This window comes from Leptonotus elevatus, chromosome 16 (genome assembly GCF_054856555.1).
Source record: "Leptonotus elevatus isolate MCC_2025b chromosome 16, RoL_Lele_1.0, whole genome shotgun sequence".
In the NCBI taxonomy this organism is placed as follows: Eukaryota; Metazoa; Chordata; class Actinopteri; order Syngnathiformes; family Syngnathidae; genus Leptonotus; species Leptonotus elevatus.
Genome location: NC_141254.1, coordinates 14,479,294 through 14,498,919, shown reverse-complemented (window position 1 = coordinate 14,498,919; position 19,626 = coordinate 14,479,294). Strand labels below are relative to the sequence as shown.

The following is a 19,626-nucleotide window of genomic DNA, read 5'->3' as shown; positions in this document are numbered from 1 at the left end:
ACACACATAATTCCTAATTTTGAAGAGGATCGATTACTGCCTGCCATGCTACGAGTTGCAGGTTCCTAGCCTAAGGGAGCCTCCCACACCTGTAGTAGGCTATATCCCTTTTGCATCCATCATTTGTCTCTGGAAGAACAGGAAAGGCGTTTTTGTGTATGTTATAACTTATGTTATACCTACCATGAAGTATTTCTAAAGCACAGTTTTCTCTGTTTTGGTATTTTCCTACTCTAGCTAAGGGCTTTATGTACTGTGGGAGGGAACGCAGACGACTCACGGCCATTCGAAGAGGCTCTCCTCATTTCCTTTGAATTTAGCACATAGAGCCGTGTAGGCTGCATGGCATGTACTATATTGATGGGCTTGTTCAAAGTACATTTAAAAAGGAATGGCAAGAGGATCTCTACTTGCAGGTGATGTAAAGTTGGCTGCTGTTAAAGGGAAAGTCAATCATAAACATTTCTTGACATTAATATGTTATATGTGACCTTGCTAGTCTAAACATGACATTATTAATAATACATTTGTGGAGATTTGAGTTATGCGCCCAAAATCCAGCCGTTTTTATCTATCTCAGGTGGCAGCCATTTTGCCACTTGCTGTCAACCGAAGATGACATCACAGTTGCTCAGGACTCAGGCAACGACCAATCACAGCTCACCTGTTTTCTGAAGCTGAGCTGTGATCGGTTGTTACCTGAGACCTGTGATGTCATTTTCACTCAACAGCAAGTGACAAAATAGCCGCCTTCTGATGTTGATAAGAACTGTTGAATGCAATATTAACCAAAATACCGTATTTAGACTAGTGGGGCTGCATACAACATATTATCGTCAATAATTTTGGGTTGACTTCTCCTTCAATGGGCACTTTGAGACTGATCGTGCCTCCGTGTGTGACCCCTCACCCCCGTCCAATCAGGGGGTTGCTATTAAAATAGTTAACTCTTGTCATATTTGTGAACGAAATGTGATGACATCTACCGCACACGTCCACAAAGCTCAGGATCTGTCTCCCTGCGCTTTGTATCAAATCCACCCAAAATGGCGCTTCGATTTAGACCTCCTTTTAGCTACTTGTAGCAAGCCTAAAATCTCGTTTTCTTTCGCTCACCGAATCGTCAGATGTGGAAATAAAATACACCGGAACGCTTATCGAGGCGTAGCACAATGTAGCAAACTCACATTCATGCTAATCTAGACTTGCCTTTACACAAGAATGAAGACACAGCCGTTTTTTTACGCTGAGCGGACGGGCGCCCGTCTATCAAAAATAGTCTATCTATGAAAAAATTATGATGACTAACATACACACAGAATCATTTGATACTTGCAAAGCTTAGGTCCTGAAGGGCATTCATTTCTGAATTCTTGTTTATATATCCAGATTTACGACTTTTGTGGATAAATCAAGGCTTTCATAGCCATGTGTTTTTAAGTACTTCAAGCGACTTCTAAGACCTCTAATATGTGGTTATTCTTCAAACTGCAACAAAATGTTGTACCCCGGTGACCCTGCAAGTTGTCCATGTATGATTGAAGAGAATCTGGCGATGATTGAGGTGCTTTCAGAACGCATGCAGTTTCTCTCGGATGTGGGTTCACCAGTCTTCGGGTGAATTAATATTTTGAAAAGCCAGCTTTAAAGGTCATGGAAATAGTATGACCTCAGAGATGCTTCTTGAGGTTACATCTGTGGGAGGCATCTCTTCTCCAGTGGGGCGTTATATAATCAATACCATCAATATGCTTTGTGGAGAATCTTCCATGGTGTTTTCACTTTCACACCCAAATACACCCAAAGAGGAAATATCATCACATAAAACGTGGATGCAGACTCACAGAAATCATCATTTAAGTCGGCACAAATTAATTGCAAAAAAAACAACTAATGGATGACTATTATAAAAGGGAAGACATGAGTCGTGCAACTCATCTCTCTGCCATCTCCTCCATCCTTCTCATCTTTCCCCTTCAATTCGTCTGTCATTACTGACAACGTTCAAAGCCCTCTGCGCCAAGATTGCGGCATAAAGAGCCTTTTTCCCACAAGAGCTTCTCTCACAGAGAGAATAACATTAATGCATTTAATTAGATGATCTATTATTAGATGGCATTGCTTTGAGTTCACCTGTCAACCCACTGGCAAGACTGAAGCTTGTGGATTTACAAATCTGTATTATGCTTTTTTTTATTTTTATCAAATAACGAAGAATCCCCCAAAAATCTGTCCTGTGAAGCTGGTTGGCTGTTTTCAACGAATAAACATCTGAAGAGCGCTTTTCCCAAATGTATCTACCCAGACGTGGTAAATTTGCAAACATTAACTTTACACAGCAACAAATTACTCGATTTATATATTATATGATGTTCAATAGTACTTTTTCAGACCAAAATCAGCATAAATACTCAACTCTTGAGTAGTCACCGACACCACTAGTACTTTTGATACGTAGAATTTTACAAAAACAACAAACAAACAAACAAAACAAAACTTTGACAGAATTATAGCTATTTCCCTTCAAATTTTATGAAAATAATCTAAATTTTGTATTCTTCAAATTTTTAGTTGCTGATCCAAAGACGGCCGCCACGAGAGTTGCGAGTACCGATACCTTGAAATAAGACCTGGTATCGGGACTAGCCCTTTCCCTAACATGTTAAATAATAAGTGACAAATCTCACATCAGGTTTTCTTTTTTTCCTTTGTTTTTTTGTTTTTATTTATACATTTCAGCAAAAAAATCTGCATAAAGCTCTCTTTACAATGCTGTTTGATTGAAATGCTGACCCAAAATAGATATTGCATTTATCTCGGTTTGGAATGAAGTACATTTTAAGCAGGGTTATATTCTGGCTTGACACAAATATCGACTTGCTAGACAATAGTCTGTGCTCAAAGAGTTGCTGAGTGATCTTTCATAAATGCAGATAGCACCATTGTTGCACCATTATAGTTACAACAGATCCCACCCACACATTCCTGGCCTTCATGAGATTTTCTGGTACAACAAACTAAACCTTCATTAAATAACGAGAAAAGTGGAATGTTCCTAATGTAATTAAAATTTAATGGTCAATTGCTCCCTCGTAAATCATAGCATTGTGTATTTAAAGGAAAGATGAAATATGACCACAGTATTGGACTTCACTGCATTTAATGCAGTCTCTTTATGCAAATCCAGTACAATAGTTAATAATGTATTATCAAGGACTCATTTTACATCACTGGATGCTACACTATTTTGATTTTGGTCATGATGGTGGTACTTGAAGAGCCAAGTAATTTTTTAGGTACTACTTGACATTGACTCATTTATAGACATTTCAATCAAAAGAACAGAAAGCTGAATTATGGTTTTTAGCCAAAAGCCTTTCGTTTGATGTTCAGTCAACTAAGTAGTGTTGAGTGGCAAGACAAGCAATTAAATTTTCACAGATTGAAATAAACTGCTTCAGGTTAATGGGGAGGATAAATTGGAAAATAAGTGAACTGGGATTTTGTCAATGTCTCAATGAGCAGCGTTGTCTCTGATAGACAGATGTGGCTGGCTGTTTTATTTTGAATTATTTTAATTACCCCTTGTACCGATTTTTAAAGATTAAAAAGGGAACTCGAGGCACTCATTAATCTCCTGGACTTTTAGTCCCTATAGTTTATCACACTACATAAAGCTTCACCTCCAATCATCGAAAACTACCAGCAGTCATTTATGTTTTCTGTTGTTTAAAACCCTTTCCATCGTCTGTTCATTTGGCCAGCCAATTAAAATGAAATATGCCTACAGCTTCTAATTAACGCAATTCTTCAGTTACATTTGAGATATTAATGAATCAAATGAGCAGCATCAACTGTTGCCAAGATTTTCAAGTTGGAAGCAAGTTTTCAACCTCTTACTCGAGAGTCCCTTAGGGTCCATCTGGGAAATGTGGCCAATCTCGGCAAGTTTAGATAATCATTGTGCTTCGGGTGCTTATCACATCACTGCATCAGGGTGATAACCGCTGGCAGAAGGCCACGAACAGAGTCTCATTTTGGAATGCAGACAACACAAAGTGACTGGACTTCGTATGCTGCGTTACTACAAAACCAAAGCCACCAAATGAAACCGTGTAAGAAGTTAGTGGCTGTAAACATGCAACTGAATTAAAAATGAAGGCAACTTCGCAGAATCCCATCACTCAACTTTATATTTAAGGAGCACTTTAAAACAACCACCGGTGTTTTCTTGATATGAAATCCAGAGGCAGCAGTTACAATGAAAACAAAAGAACCCCGAGAATTGAACCCTGTGGAACACCACACGTTCCGTTATACATGTGAATTCATATTTGTTACGGATTACAATAATAAGGAAATCACACGACATACCATCACAACAGTCACAAGTTGACTACTCAGCGCACCAAATTCCCTGCAGTGTAGGGAAGCAGATGAAGCAATAGAGTGATATGCAGCCAGTGATGGCATATCATCACAAATCATTTGAGTCGAACCCCTGAGACTTTGATCAAACCCAGGTAAAGAACCACTGTGTGGCTATGGCTAGCTATTGTGTGAACACGGGCAAGTGCATATTTGACTCAGCTGATCTACAGCACTATATTGTTTTAGGACTCACATTTCTATTGCACATGAAGAAAATATATATATATATATATATATATATATATATATATATATGCATATATATTAGGGGTGTTAAAAATATATATATCGCGATATTACCGTGCACAATTCTCGTATCGATTCAATATGCGACCAAATCGATTTTTAAACATCAATTTTTGATGGAAATATTCAACAAAACATCTTACTTGATGTTAGCTTTTAAACCAAGAGTGCCATCTAGAGGAGTCAAACAATATCACAAGTGTTTCATGAATTTTCATTTGTCTACAATGTTTAGAAAAAAATCGCAATAATCGACTTATTGATTCGTATCATGATTAATCGTATCTAATCGAACCTATGAATCGTGATACGGATCAAATCGCCAGGTACGAGGCAATTTACACCCCTAATATATATATATATATATATATATATATATATATATATATATATATATATATATATATATATATATATATATATATATATATATATATATATATATATATATATATATATATGTATTCCTATTTGGTCAGCGACTACCGTCTTGCATTCTCCAGAACCGCTATCCCTCCTCTGACCCCCTCCCCCAAACCAACACAGCCAAATATAACACATTTAAGCACACAAGCATAATATATTCTCAGATTACTGTCTGACTATATCATTTTATCACCCTCTAGCAGACAAAGTTGAGAGCGCTAATAGTAATGGTTTGAAATTTCTTTGGAAGAAATGACTGGTCTTTCCTGCAAAAGGAGAGAGAGAGAAAAGGATCTTTTCAATCACAGCATACAGGGCAGTGAAAAGCAATTTGTGAAGTCCACATTTTGAAGACTACTTGTATTTGCTCAGTGGAGCTGATTGACACAAGCAGGTTTGTTGCGGGGGAGAAAGGTCAGGATATGATGGACTTCCAGCAGCCATTTCGCTTCCTTGCTGAACTCTGACATCAGTTTCTGCTGCTCTACTTTATTGCTGTGGCAGCATGGCTTCTTTTTCCAACAGGTAATAAGGAGGTTGTGCAGGGTAGAATTTTTTCCCCATTCTGTGTGCCTTTTAAAAATGAAGCTCTTGGCGGAAGGACCGACTGATTTATGTAGGCAGAATATCTTCCAACATTCAACGTTTTTGTGATCACGATGATGGATCATCAGTATCGCCAAGTTACATTTTGTTTTTATAGCACAACAGACATTTTCTCAAAGTACTTAACATTTGAAGCATCTCTAGAAGCACATATTGAAGAAAACCAAACAAACCCCACAAGAGCTAGCACAATTCCGGGAAGCAAGCAACAAAAATACTAGGCATGTTCAATACCACTTTTTTTCCAGACTGACAACAGTGCAAGTATTCATAGATACCGATATCAAGTACCGATACCAGTAGTACTTTTTTATGATACATAAAATTTCAATCAACACAATTCACTGATGTGACAAACGGTCACAGTGTAGCACCAACTACTGGCAAGGAAGACTTATTGTATGTCAGATTTTGTATTTTTTTGCCGTAAGTATCGGTGGTTGGTATAGGATCATGACAAGCTAAACATAATGGTAGGGCGCATGGCAAATTTAAGAGCTGAAGGGACTCAACCACCACTGGAATGCATCTACTAATTCAGCCTCTTTCCCCTGCTGTCTGTTAAAAATGTTACTTGCTCTCCAGAACTATTAAAAGCATAGATCAATGAAAAATATTTTTTGTTGTAAAACAAACAATGAAACCTCGTGGCGCTAGGTCAGGGGCTTTTTTTTAAGGTGGTGGTTGTTGGACTGGCTAACATTGACGTTAGCTAGCCGGATGGGCTAGCGAGTTGATTACTATACTGAGCCCAGTTTTGGTCAAAATGACATTTAGCTCACATCTGGGCTGCTTCTACCAGAGGCTTAATTAAGTAAAAAAAAAAATAATGAATCGAGGTCATCCAGATGTTCACACACGTCACACAATGACACCATTTAAATCTAATAAAAATATGCAGTATGTATTAATTGGATTAGTTAAGAAATAATCTAATGGTGAGGATGGGGAGATGACACAAACACACACACTCCAGGTGGTCAAATCGCATCATTCACTTTATTAAAGGAATCTTGTTTCCAAAAATTTGCATTTGGCACTTGTCTGGAACAACCCTGCCCTTGGATGATTCTTATCAACTGGTCTTTTGTCAAACTTTGTGACTAATATGCTGCAGAATCCATAAGATTTATTGTAGCTAGTGTCAGATGGGTACAATTTTCCATAGGTATATTCAATACCACTTTTTTTTCAGACCGATACCAGTACGAATACTCAACTCTTACTCATACCACTAGTACTTTTGATACATAAAATAAAGTAAAAACGATGACATATAATATCAAAGAAAGAACTTTATATGCCAGTATAGCATTTTTCCTTAAAATTTCATGAAATGAATGGCCATTTTCTATTATCCTTCTTTGTATTTGTTCATAAAATACACATTTGTATAAAATTTAAAATACAATTTACAATAATAATAAATACAATTAATAGTAATAAATAAATATATATTAATAAGTACGTTGGAAAATGGATGGATGGATAAATAAAAAAATTCTAAAAAAAGAAAATAAAAATTTAACTAATAATTCAGAAAAAGTCCCAATAAAAAAAATGTGTGTCAGACATGTATGGCTTTAGTTCCTGATTGTAAAAGGGACACACGAGGCCACAAGACGGTTACCAATACCAATATCGGCCGTTGGTAGTACCGATACCTTGAAATAAGGCCGGCTATCGATACTCGCCCATCCCTAATTTTCCACATTTCCACAAATAACTGTCCTATTTCGGAGCAAGTAACCAGTTGAAGTTGATTTACATCCAAGACTATAGTTACAACAATTTGTACTTCTTTAGGCCTAAGATGTTCTCGATGTAGAAATGCCATACTGTATGTTGATACACTATATAATGGTGTAAAGAAAACAAATATATAGTTGGCATTTATATTTGTGCTATGTCACACTATTGATGGATTTGTTTTACACCATCGGAAAGTTATTGTTATATGTACAGTAGGAGTGTGCTGAAAAAAATAGATACGGGAATATATCGTTGCAGGCTGCTCGTTCTTTACAATACAAGAAATGGATACCGAGGTGTTCAGAATCAATATTGCAAATTCATTCATTCAGAAAAGTTGGAAGGCGCATTTTTGAAAGCTGTTCCTATTGCTACGCAGTGCGCTTCCATTTCGACCAGGCACGGCACTGGCGGTAAACCGGAAGCATTTCTAACATTAGAAGAACCAAAAATGTTTCGCTATCCAGCATAATAAAAATATTATTTGGGTAAACATATGACTGTTTTAATAAAAACACACGCTGAAAGGCCATGCATTAGGATACATTTGTATCGCGATACGTATTGTATTGTATCATGATCAGCTCTAGTGTTGTTTTCCTTTATACAAAACAACAAACAAACAACATCTGGGCCTCTTCACTGTCTACTTTCTTCACCGGAAGTCTGACTTTTAGCTCTGCCTGAGTAAACACCAATGACATAAACAGAGACTGCACTTTCCATTGTACTTTTAATGGAGTGAGGAGAAGCATGTCGGGTTTGCTGCTGGACTCCTGGCAGCAGTGAACAGCAGGAGGTTAGCAGTTAACACCCCCTGCATCTTGTTTGTCCATAATGGCAAAGGAATTGGAAGGTACTGTGTATTGTATATGTACCAAACATTCTTGATGGATTTATTCTGTTCTTTAAGTATCCTGTTGACCTAGTTGGCTCAGATTTTTATCACGTACCAGCAGTGTTCTCGACTGATTCTGCCCTGGGGACTTAATTGCATGTTACCTTCCCACTGAACATTTAACAGATGGCAACATAAGTATTTTATTCCTTCCTCTTTTCCCTGGTAATAATTTTTTGCATTAACAAGAAGAATCAGTGTTGTGCATCTGTGTTTATGTCTGAGAAAATTGCTTTTGATTTGTTGTGTTTTGGGTTGTTACTCAAAAAGACACAATTGGTGTTTTTAAACATTTCATTTGTTGACCATAGAAATGTATACATATTGGCAGTAATTCCCTTTTTGACAGTTGTTCAATCTGCAGTATGCCCATCTTGCATATTATTTGTGCTAGGACATTTCCCTCGGTTGGCTTTCCTCTCAACATCTGGCTTTGCAGTACAGTAATGGGAGTTGTTATCATGTCCATGACCTTGACTTTCATCTCCAGGGACATTTTTATTGGCCATTGTGCTGTTAGAAGTCTGCATGCCAGGGGGAGAGAAATATTGATAAAGCAAGATTAAAAAGCCCTTCCATGACTGCAATTTTGGGATCAAATGTTGTGGAAAAGCCCATTTGCAGTTGTGTTTTCCCGGCCACACTGACGCAGAAACACATTCCTTCCCTTGGATATTTGTGAATGACAGTGTTTAATTGCTCCACTTAATTGCAGTTTATACAACCTGGGAAAGAATTTCTGGAATTTATTGGCTTCCCCTTCTTTTTCTTCACAAATTGAAGAGTGACTGTCTCCAAGGTTTGAGTAAAGCAAAAAGTTCCTGTTAGTACAGTATGTGTTTATTTTTCCCTTTTGTTGAACAGTGGGGAAATGCATTTATTAATGTTCATCACAGCACAGGGCATGACTGTTAAATAGAGACACACTCTGCCCACAGGCAAGAAAATCTGCCTCACAGCGTTTCTCAGGATCAATATACATCACTTGTTTATTCAACACTGAAGCCCAAGTGTAAAAACATGTTACGATTTTCCAAAGGATTTGGTGTTGGACATGATCGGGAGAAGCAGAGCCGGTCCAAGTGCCCTCTGGCTGTGGATTTATCCTTATTAAGCTTTACAGTGGTTTCAGTCTCCTTGACAGAATCCCTGACGTAATCTTAAAAGTCTCACTGTGTCATAAGTCACTCAAACAATATTTTGAGTTCATATCTGCAGTAGTGTGATTTTATTTTTAACTCAACATTATAGCCGCCGCACATGCATTTAGAAGTCGTAACTCTGTCTGCTGCATTTATAATTTTTCTTGGTTGTTCAGCAGACACACATTCCTGCTGAAACCAACATGCAGGGTGTACTGTGGACTTTGGTTTTTTTTTGGCCTCAGAAATATTTCACTATGGTTTCAACATGATTTGAAAAAATGGGGTTAAGGAATATTATTTTGAAAAATTCAATGAAAAAAAATCTATTTTGTTGACATACTGGACAATTTTACATGTGAAAATATTAGGAATGGGCGAGTACCGATACCATCATTCTTCTTGTTGTTGTTATTATTATTATTATTATTATATAAAAGGTATTGGTACTCGCAATAGAAGCTGATACCAGTATTAACCGCCCTCTTGTAGCCGAAGAATAGACAAATGCGATTCATTTCATGCTATTTTAAGGAAATAGGCCTATAGCATCTGTCAAGGAGTTGTGGTGATTGTGTGAGGCAAAAGGTGGACCCAAATACAGGGACGCAGGGGTACAGTAATCTCCAAAAAGTATTTATGGAAGGAAAAAAGTCAACATTTGGAAAAGTCAACATACTAAATTCACAAAGTCTTCTATTTTTCCTTTCGGCTTGTCGCCACAGTGAATCAGTTGCCTCCATCTAACCATGTCCTCTGCATCCTCTGCTCTCACACCAACTACCTTCATGTCCTCTTTAACTACATCCATAAACCTCCTCTTTGGTCTTCCTCTCGATTCACAAAGTCCTCCCCCCCAAAAACTAGATAAATTCAAAGTCACAAAGAAGAATCCAAATCACGGTGTTGGGAAACATTACCAATAACAATGAGCTGAACAAAAGCAGGGAACTAAGGCCCCGTCCACACGAAAGGCCGTTTCAATGGAGCCGCACAAGTTTCTTACCATTTGGGCAGTTCGCCCACACAGCGGCGCCGTTTCGGAGCTTGAAACCGATCACTTTTGGAACCGGGCTCCAGAGTGGAAAGATTTTAAAACGCGTCCCGTACGTTCCAATGTGGACACTATATGCGGGATACTCCTCCAGTTTGATGACGTATGCTCTAATTCTCTTGTGACTGCGCGCGAACCGCCAGTCTGTCAACAATGGCGGATAGCCGTGTTGTAGTCGTTGTTTATTTAATATTTTGCTTATTATACTGGAATCACCCACCATTGTCACTTATCTTGTGTTTGTCTCACTAATCTGTATATACTACTGGATAGCCAATAGCCCATACACGCCCGTGCAAGCTGTTGAAGCCACAGGGCGGCCATCTTACTTCTCCCATCTCGCGAGCAGACTACTGTATAAACGATACGTATACGTACAGATTAGACATGTACAGCTCGTATGCTAGTACATATATATATATATATATATATATATATATATATATATATATATATATATATATATATATATATATATATATATAGGATCGTATGTGTCAGGTTCATTCGACCTAGAACATTTAAAGATACACAGACGCATGGACTGGAAGACGAAACTTCTTCCGTAACTTGCAAGGAGAGCAGAGAGTTGGCAGTCACAAGCTCCCAAAACCCCTCTGTCAATTCTCTTGTTCCCCTCTTTTTTTATTTAGTTAGGTGTACTCTAGGTTACAAAAAAGTGTTGCACCTTTAAAGGGTGGGGAATATGCAATGCTGCATTATTTCAAAATAACACATTCGTCTGCTTGGGTGCGAGTGTATGCGTGTAAGCATGTGATCTTGCCAGCTGCTACAAACACCGAAAGTTCCATCAGCATCCTTATTTTTGGGCGTAGTTCTTCTTTCGATCTGAGCCCCAGACGGCGTGACTCATCATAAACACAGTTACAGAGCTCGAGCCTAGAACAGTTCATTTAAAGTTCACGTGTATAAAAAGCATTTTAGCAAATATATGATAACGTATATACACTTTTATTGCAAGAGTATGCCGAGAAATATTTCTTGGGAGGAGTAATATGGTGGTCTCGCGGCTTCAGATCAGTGGTTTGTCTTGTTGCTGATTCTTCTTCTATGCTTTCCGTTAGCTCCCTGTGGCTGCTCTACAGCGCCACTCCAGACTTGGCATATACATTACAGCCGTTAAACGTCCTCAGCGTCTTCTTTTGGAAACAGGCACGTTTCTGTGTATACAAGATTCTTCCGTGTGAACAGGGCCTAAATACAAACTAACTAACGAGAAAACGAGGAACACCTGGGCAAGACGTGGTTTGAGAGAGCTGATTGTTTGACACAGGGAACAGGGTTGACGAGAACAGGTGGATATGAAAAGCTAACGAGTAGAAGAGACACGAAAAACGTACACACAAAAACATGACTTAACATGACACAAAACTAAATCTTAACTAAACAAAGTCAAAAAAAAATTCAATCAACAAAAGTGTATTTATTGCCTTTTTTATGACCATGGGGATGAGACAAAATAAACTTGACTTGCTAGAACTTGGAAATCTCAGTGTTGCCGTTAAAAATTCTGTAAAAAATAAATACATCCAGCTTTCATCTCCTTTAGCCCCCCCCCCCCAAAACAATTAAATTACTTCTCCTCAGGCAAAAGCGTACAGTATGTTCTTTACAAGACATGGCTGTTGCATTTATTGCGATTTCCTAGGAATCTTGGAAAAACTGCCTGGGTATATTGGGCTGCCTGGTTTGAACACCTTCAGGGTGGTACTCAAGTTCAGGTAATAATCCCATCCTGCCCCAGGTGGGGATTTATCATACCCACAACTGGGGCTCTGCTGAATATATTTTCTGATCTGTAAGGTTTTAAGTCTCCAGCATTTTTAGAGCTCTCCTCTCTGAAAACCACAAGCTGTAAAACACTTAGTCGACAAGGTTATTTTGGGGGTATTGCGCGCATCCATGTCAGACACCATGTCTGAAGGGTTAGGCCTTGTGGGATTCTTCATTCTGAGCTGACAGCTTTTGTGACCTCAACGCAATAACTTCACTTTGGCTTGGATGCAATCATCATACTCTTCTTCAATACCGTATAAATATATGCGGTGTTATTCTCTGGGGTGGGGTCCATCTGAGACCACCAACATGGTAGAAAATTACATTAACATTCGTCCCATGTTATTACCATGATCTCAGTGCTCTGGTGGTGTTGTTTTTTAGAGCCTACCTCCACCCTTTATCAGCTAATTTAGCGTCCTCCCCACAAACCGGAGTATTCATCATGCATTCATAAAAAATGTGATGCATCAAAAGTTACTCTTCTTTTCTTGCCTGTCCCCGGAACTTCAAGCCAAAATTGTTGCCTCAGGCATGACTGGCCGGAAAATAAACTATTTAATGTATTTTGTAGGGGCACAGGTGCTACAAATGACCTTTGTTGTATGTACATACTCAATTTTGCATCTGTGTGCATGTTTTTGCATACTGATTTTGCCTCTGGCTGCTGGCCCTTTACAGATAAGGCCTGATCGTGTGAGGCCCCACTTGTGGCGGGCTGATATTGCCTGTCTGTGTAGCCAGAGAGCTTAGGGAGCTGCGAAAACCCACAGGCAGCAGCCCAGTACAATTAAGGACAAGAGAAAAAGCATGTATGCCGTAAACAGGGACTAGAGACCACAGTGGTAGACTTGTTTATTCCTTTGTTAGAGCAGTGCAGGGGGAAAGGGGGGCTATGGGGGTAGCGAATGTAACAGGTGATACATTGCCAGGGGAACCAAATTTGGTTTGGCTTCTCCCATTTGAAAGGAAACATTTTATTCTGTATTATTTTTGTCAGCTTCATCTGAGCCACATTTTCATTATAATGATAAACTAATTCATACTTCATGGTTTAAGATTAAATTTTCAAAAGTTTTGATTAATGCATTGAAATTACTATGCATCCTTCCAGCTCGGTTTACCAGACCTGACAGTAAATAATGAATTGTTATGTACGAAACAAAGCAAACATTCAGGTTAATGGAGGAAATCATTTACATGTACCTCACAGCAAGATTGATTCCGGTTCATTGCCTGCTCTGGGCTTTTTAGTATGGAGTCTGTAGCTTCTCCCCGTGCTTTTGTGGGTTCTCTAGGGCTTCCGCCTTCGCTCTCAAAATATATTGTACGTGAGGTGAAACTGCTCCCAGCTATGCAGTGCACATACTGGAAGCGCTGCTTACACCATAAGAAGAAAAACAATGCCATCCAACATAATAGGAAATATAATTTGGGTATACTTAAGACAATTTTTAACGAAAATGTATAAATGTAAAATATTGGGACACCTCGAAGATCATGTATCGTATTGTGACTCCTGTATCGGAAAACGCATTGTATCATGATGTTGTTGGCAATACCCAGCCCTCCTACCTATGTCCGAATAGGTTTGGTTTACATGTAATAATCACCGTAATCAACATGCACAGCATGAACAAGATAAAAAAAAATAAGACCATGCTTTTGTTCACATGAACAGTAACACAGGATTGAACGGTGTATTTCGATTGACAAAGTGTTTTGCAGTTCCATTGGCAGACACTAAATTCTTATCAGGTTTATATCCACATTTGTTTTCCGATCAGAGCCTATCCAATGCCATGTTTTATTTTATTTTATTTTATTTTTGTAACACTAGCATGACCCACATTGGAACTAGGCCATTTAGAAGAAGAAAAAAAATCACTTGCCCGATGTTGTGTAAATTTAGCCTAAGCACCAACACTGTCCCTGGCAGGTGATAAGTCAAGAGTGCGCCGTGCATTTTGCTTTAAATTAACTGACTGAATCTGTAGCTGGTGTGGACAAGTTATTTATTAATATATTCATTATAATTCCGAAAGGGAAAATTCAATTTACGTACAAAACAGTTGGGTCAAAAATAACCCAAATTGGGTCAAGAATGGACCTATCCAACTTTTTTAGTTATTTAAACCCAACATTTGGGTCAAATTAAATGAATAATTCACAAATTAAACCCATTTTTGGGTTGTTTTGTGCTCTTGAAACACATCATCTTCAAGATTCACAATCATAACACATCTCGATAATACTTTGAGGAGTATCCGGTTTGTGTTTTTGGCATTGTTGGAGGATGGGTGGCTGAACTGTAGATGTCAAAGAGTTGTGAAGACATGCAGGGCAGATGAAGGTGATCCTCATTAGGGAGGTTCTGCCTCACAGGAACTCAATGCCATTTGGTGATCTTAGAGAAAAGCAGCAGAGAAAAGCAGCAGGATTGACATCTTAACAGTGCCTCTGTGAAGGATGAAAGGTTATTTTACGGTTCATAGTTCCGGTGAACTAGTCAGACTGATTTAATGATCATGCTTGCTTTGGTGACTCAAAACCATCCATCAATTTCCTATACTGCTTATTCTTTGTGTTCATTGGTTGGGTGATGAAGATTGGCAGACTTACAAATTGCCTGGTACACTGAAGAAGAAGAAAAAGAAAATCACCAAAATCAGCAACAACCTCAGTCATTTTGTTTCATTGCAACCAGAAAAAAAATAACCGCTATTTATTCAACCCTAGACATTGAAATGCAACCTGAGGATTTCACATCAGCATTGTTTACTCATTTAGAATGAACGCCTTGTGGGCGCCATCATCTGAAACCAAAGGAAAACACCTCATGAGCGACATAGATTATTGTGTGCTAATTATGTTGTCAAACTAGATTATTGTTAATACTTGCACAACAATAATAATACGCCTTGTCTAATTCTTACAGAGCAGCTGCAGTTTTCATTAGCACATGCAAATTTTTGGAAAGGATCGTTTTACTACTTCATCCTATCTGGGACTCGTGTGCCGCTTAACTGAGTTGTGGTCTTCCCTCTAGGGTCTCGTCTTCGCCAGGAGGACTCCCCTCCCCGCATCGTTGAGCACCCCTCTGACCTGATTGTGTCCAAGGGCGAACCAGCCACCCTCAACTGTAAGGCAGAGGGCCGTCCACCACCAACGGTAGAATGGTACAAGGATGGGGAGCGCGTTGAGACCGACCGGGACAACCCTCGCTCGCACCGCATGCTCTTGCCTAGCGGCTCGCTCTTCTTCCTACGTATTGTGCACGGGCGGAGGAGCAAGCCTGACGACGGCAGCTACGTGTGCGTGGCCCGCAACTATCTGGGCCAGGCAGTCAGTCACAATGCATCGCTGGAAGTAGCCAGTAAGTTTAGATGTTGTCTTTTTGTACAGGGTATTGTATTGGTCTTAGGATCATGGATAAAGGATGTGCAACGCACACACACTTCTGGATTCATATGTCCTCCACTCGTTGAAAAACTGGACGACCCACTACTTGGGTCAATTTGACCCAACTTTCTGGGTAGTTTTGTAAAAAATATATTTTTTTCTCCCCCAAACAACTACTACTATTATTAATAATGATAATAAAACGACTCAAAAGTTGGGTCAAATTGACTCAAATAGCTGGTCTGTCCAATTTTTGACCAAAATTGTTTTGATTTTGAGACAGTAGTTTTAAGAGTCTAGTTTCATATAAAGAAAATAATTATTATTATTTTCACCTGCTTCAGACTTTTACAATTGATCCTAATATAGAACACAATATAAAATAAAATTTTGAAATATTAATGCTGGCTTTAATTTTTTCTGCACTCTCAAAACAGTAACATAATAATATAGTAAATGATAATAACGGGTTCAAAAAGGGACCAACTTTTTAGTTTATTCATTTAACCCAAAAGAAAATGGGTCAAATAAACAGACCCCCCCCAAAAAAAAACCCTATTATAATTATTGTTATTATTATTATTATATTTTTAATTGTTAATGTTGTTGTTATTAAGCGCTCGTATGGACACACACACACACACACACACACACACACAGAAAATGAATAGTCCAACCGATCCAACTTTTTGTTTATTCATTTAACTCAAAACGTTGGGTCAAATTAATAACCCACAAAACAACCCCCCAAAATTTGTTGTTCTGTAAAAAAAAAACAAAAAAACTAATTGGGGCGTTTTCTGCAAAACAATTGGGTTGACAAAATGTTGAGTCAGTCCTTGTTTGACCCATTTTGGGCTATTTTTAACCCAACTGTTTTTAGAGCGTACCTGTGTGAACGACACATGCTCTGAAGGTGACTTTGTAGATGGAAAGACCCGGGAGGTGGCTGTGCAACACACCTGTCAGTCATGCAGCAGCTGTGTATCAGCTTTAGTCTGCAGGTTTGAACAATCCCTGCGTGTGTTCCTAACAGGTGACAGTGTCGACTTGCAGAGTCAAGTGTGTGTGCTGTTTCTTCCTAAACAGCTTTTCCCTGCTGTATGTCACAGGCAGGAATCTGCCAGCCAAATGTGTTTGTGTGTGTGAATATGAATGCACACATTAGCAGCAGTGATGGAATGAAGCCTGTAGAGCAGCAAGCAGGCAAAGGGCAAAATCTCTTACGACCATAAGAAAGGAAAAAGCCAGATGGTGTTTCAACTCTGGACTCACTTTAGAAAAAAACTAAAGCAAAGAATGCAATGAACGGTGATGCGATTTAACACTCGCAGCCCTCGCATGCTTGAAAGCATCTCATTCTGTACTGTCGATCCCCCTGATCTTCTCAGCTGTGTCAGCTCACACAGCTCTAATCACGCTTTGTCTCCAGGGCAAATATTTCACTAAGGTTTGAGAATAATAATACCGGTCTTGTATCAGTTTCCCCTTTTGAATTATAATGAAAGAGAGGGTCAAACGGTATCAGGATAATGCTCGATCAGCACTCCGACCCAGAGAAGCAAAGCCCCCAAGGGTGAGAGTTCATTACTTATGGAGTTCACTAAATTTACTGCTAGCTTCTAAGGCTGAGCTAGAACACAAGGAGGACTTGTTGAAGCTGCCTGGATGAGTTATGTCTCCTTGTCTGAGCCCGTTGAGGTCGCACAGATTCAGGGGTCACCATGGGACTGGGCAGCACAAACACCTTTTAGTAAATTCTGCTGAGTTAAGGAGTTTTAAGAGGAGAGGGTGAATCAGTGGGGAATTAAAGTAGGAACTGACCCCGCCGTGTCCTCTGTCAATAGACATCTTGTCCGATCATTTGTCATTTAGCTATAGCAGTGTAAGTTGTTACAGCCTTAATTGTTAATCATTGCAAACTTCTATTTTTACTTGAAAATGGCTCTATACCATACTAAAGTAAACCAATCTGTGCTTCTACATAGCACAGTAAACACAGTCAAAATTGAATTTTCCCTTTTGAAATGTAGTCCTCTGACAACCGGGGATGACGGCTGACAAAAGGCGGCGGTACGATTCTGACAGATGTAAAACAACGAGCGCCGGAAAGGAGCAAAAGAAGACAGAATCAGACGAGCGGGAGGGTGAAGTGTTGTCTTTCCTTCAAGGCATAGAAAGTGAAACTTGTTTGCAGAAAATTGAGGTGACGTGGTAGCGCCAATGACAGATGTGGAATGTGCCCGTGCCTGAAGCATGACCACGGGCTTGAAAGTACACAAAAACGCACGTACACACACTGAAGGAACCCTCTCTCAAACTGGAATTGAATGAGTAAAGGGGGGAAAAGACATATCACTCAGTTCCTAGCCTATAAATGTCACAGAAGACACTCAGCACATTTTTTTCTGCCTACAGGGACCCTAGAGGACCCCGGGAAATGAACATATGTCCTATTGACCTCAGCCACTTGATTCAATCACAGAGCGCTTTATTGAGGTGAAAGCAAAGTCACAGCCTCTGTACTCTAAAGGTTATTGGATGGTAGACCTGTTTTTAGGTTCGGTAAGAGAGAGGAAGAAATGCTATTCTTAAACTAATTGGACATTGCCATTTGCTGGAAGAAAGTGTGGCTCATGGCAGCAATGAAGGTCAAGCCACAACTCTGCAGTACAATAATGAGCTGCAAGGAAAGTCAACCTTCTTGCTATGAATGCACTTTAAGTAAAGAAAGATGCCTCATGTTTATTTCTTATTTTTAGTCTCTTTTGCGAATGGAAGAATACGCTTTTCAACCAAAGTCACAAAATCAAGTGAGAGCTTAATATTAAATAAGTTGCGCCCAATCAAAAGTAGCAATAAAGAGTTTCCCTTGGTAACATACAGAGGTGGGCACATCAATGCATTTTGATGGCCCGCCATTTGTCAACGGCCGGAACACCCGACCGTCACGGTCAATCTATCAATATTTCAAGCCGAACCAAACTAGAATCGTCAATCCATCATCGTTATCTTAACCATGCTTGTGTCATTGCTAATTTACAGCCGCTATTTCAGGACCGTCAGTAAAATTAGCTGGTTCTTCAGTCCTTCACTCCGTCATCATTATTATTGTGATGAACTGATGAGTATTGAAATAAAGTTTTTCAAATAAACTTTATTAAGTGACGCAACCAGCTCGAAATAGATTTCTTGCATTTAAACTTCTGAAGGAGACTTTCTTCTTCTTCTTCTCATAAATTATTGACAGAATTGACAGCAACAGCGGCAAGGCAAGGTAATCAAGTTTTCAATTAAATTCCATTTTTTTTTTCGATTTTTCAAAGATTCCCGTCATTCGGTATTCGTCAACAAAACGGATGTTAGCCTTACAGGATTTTTTCCATACAACCATATAACCAGAACGTTGACTTATCTATATGTATATTACATTGTAAACTTTAAATCCCAAACATGATCATTGTAATGGTGCATGACTGGAAAAAAAAAAGTCAGTCAAAACATTATACACAATATTGTTTATTGTGTGTCTACATTGAATTTTAATGCCAAATTCCTTACACAATGTTAAATTCCTCTACCTTTTCACATTCAGACAACTGCAGTGTATGTCTCATCTTTGGTTAACTGGCTATCTGCCCATAGGTGTGAATGTGAGTGTGAATGTTGAATAGCTGGATGGATGACTGTGGAATAGTACATTTAACACCTGGTGCTGTGTAGGGAGGCTGCTGACCAAACTGCTGTGCTGCCATGTGCGCCTGGCCGACTGCTCACCACTCGTCAATGAGCCCCTGAGGAGAGGCTTATAAATCAAACAGGAACACGGGCCAGGTGTTGCCAGTTAGTTAATGTGCTACAACCTGCTCAGA

General features: G+C 39.1%; 1 protein-coding gene across 6 annotated transcripts in view; it reads left to right on the top strand.

Annotated features, from left to right (window-relative positions):
- Positions 1-19,626, top strand: part of LOC147160902 (roundabout homolog 1-like) — a 113,342-nt gene that overhangs the window by 45,991 nt on the left and 47,725 nt on the right. For all 6 annotated transcript variants that reach the window (XM_086098505.1, XM_086098501.1, XM_086098503.1 and 3 more), the window contains one exon: positions 15,402-15,728. In XM_086098505.1, the coding sequence (XP_085954631.1) occupies positions 15,402-15,728 (327 nt within the window). The remainder of the gene's footprint in view (positions 1-15,401; positions 15,729-19,626) is intronic.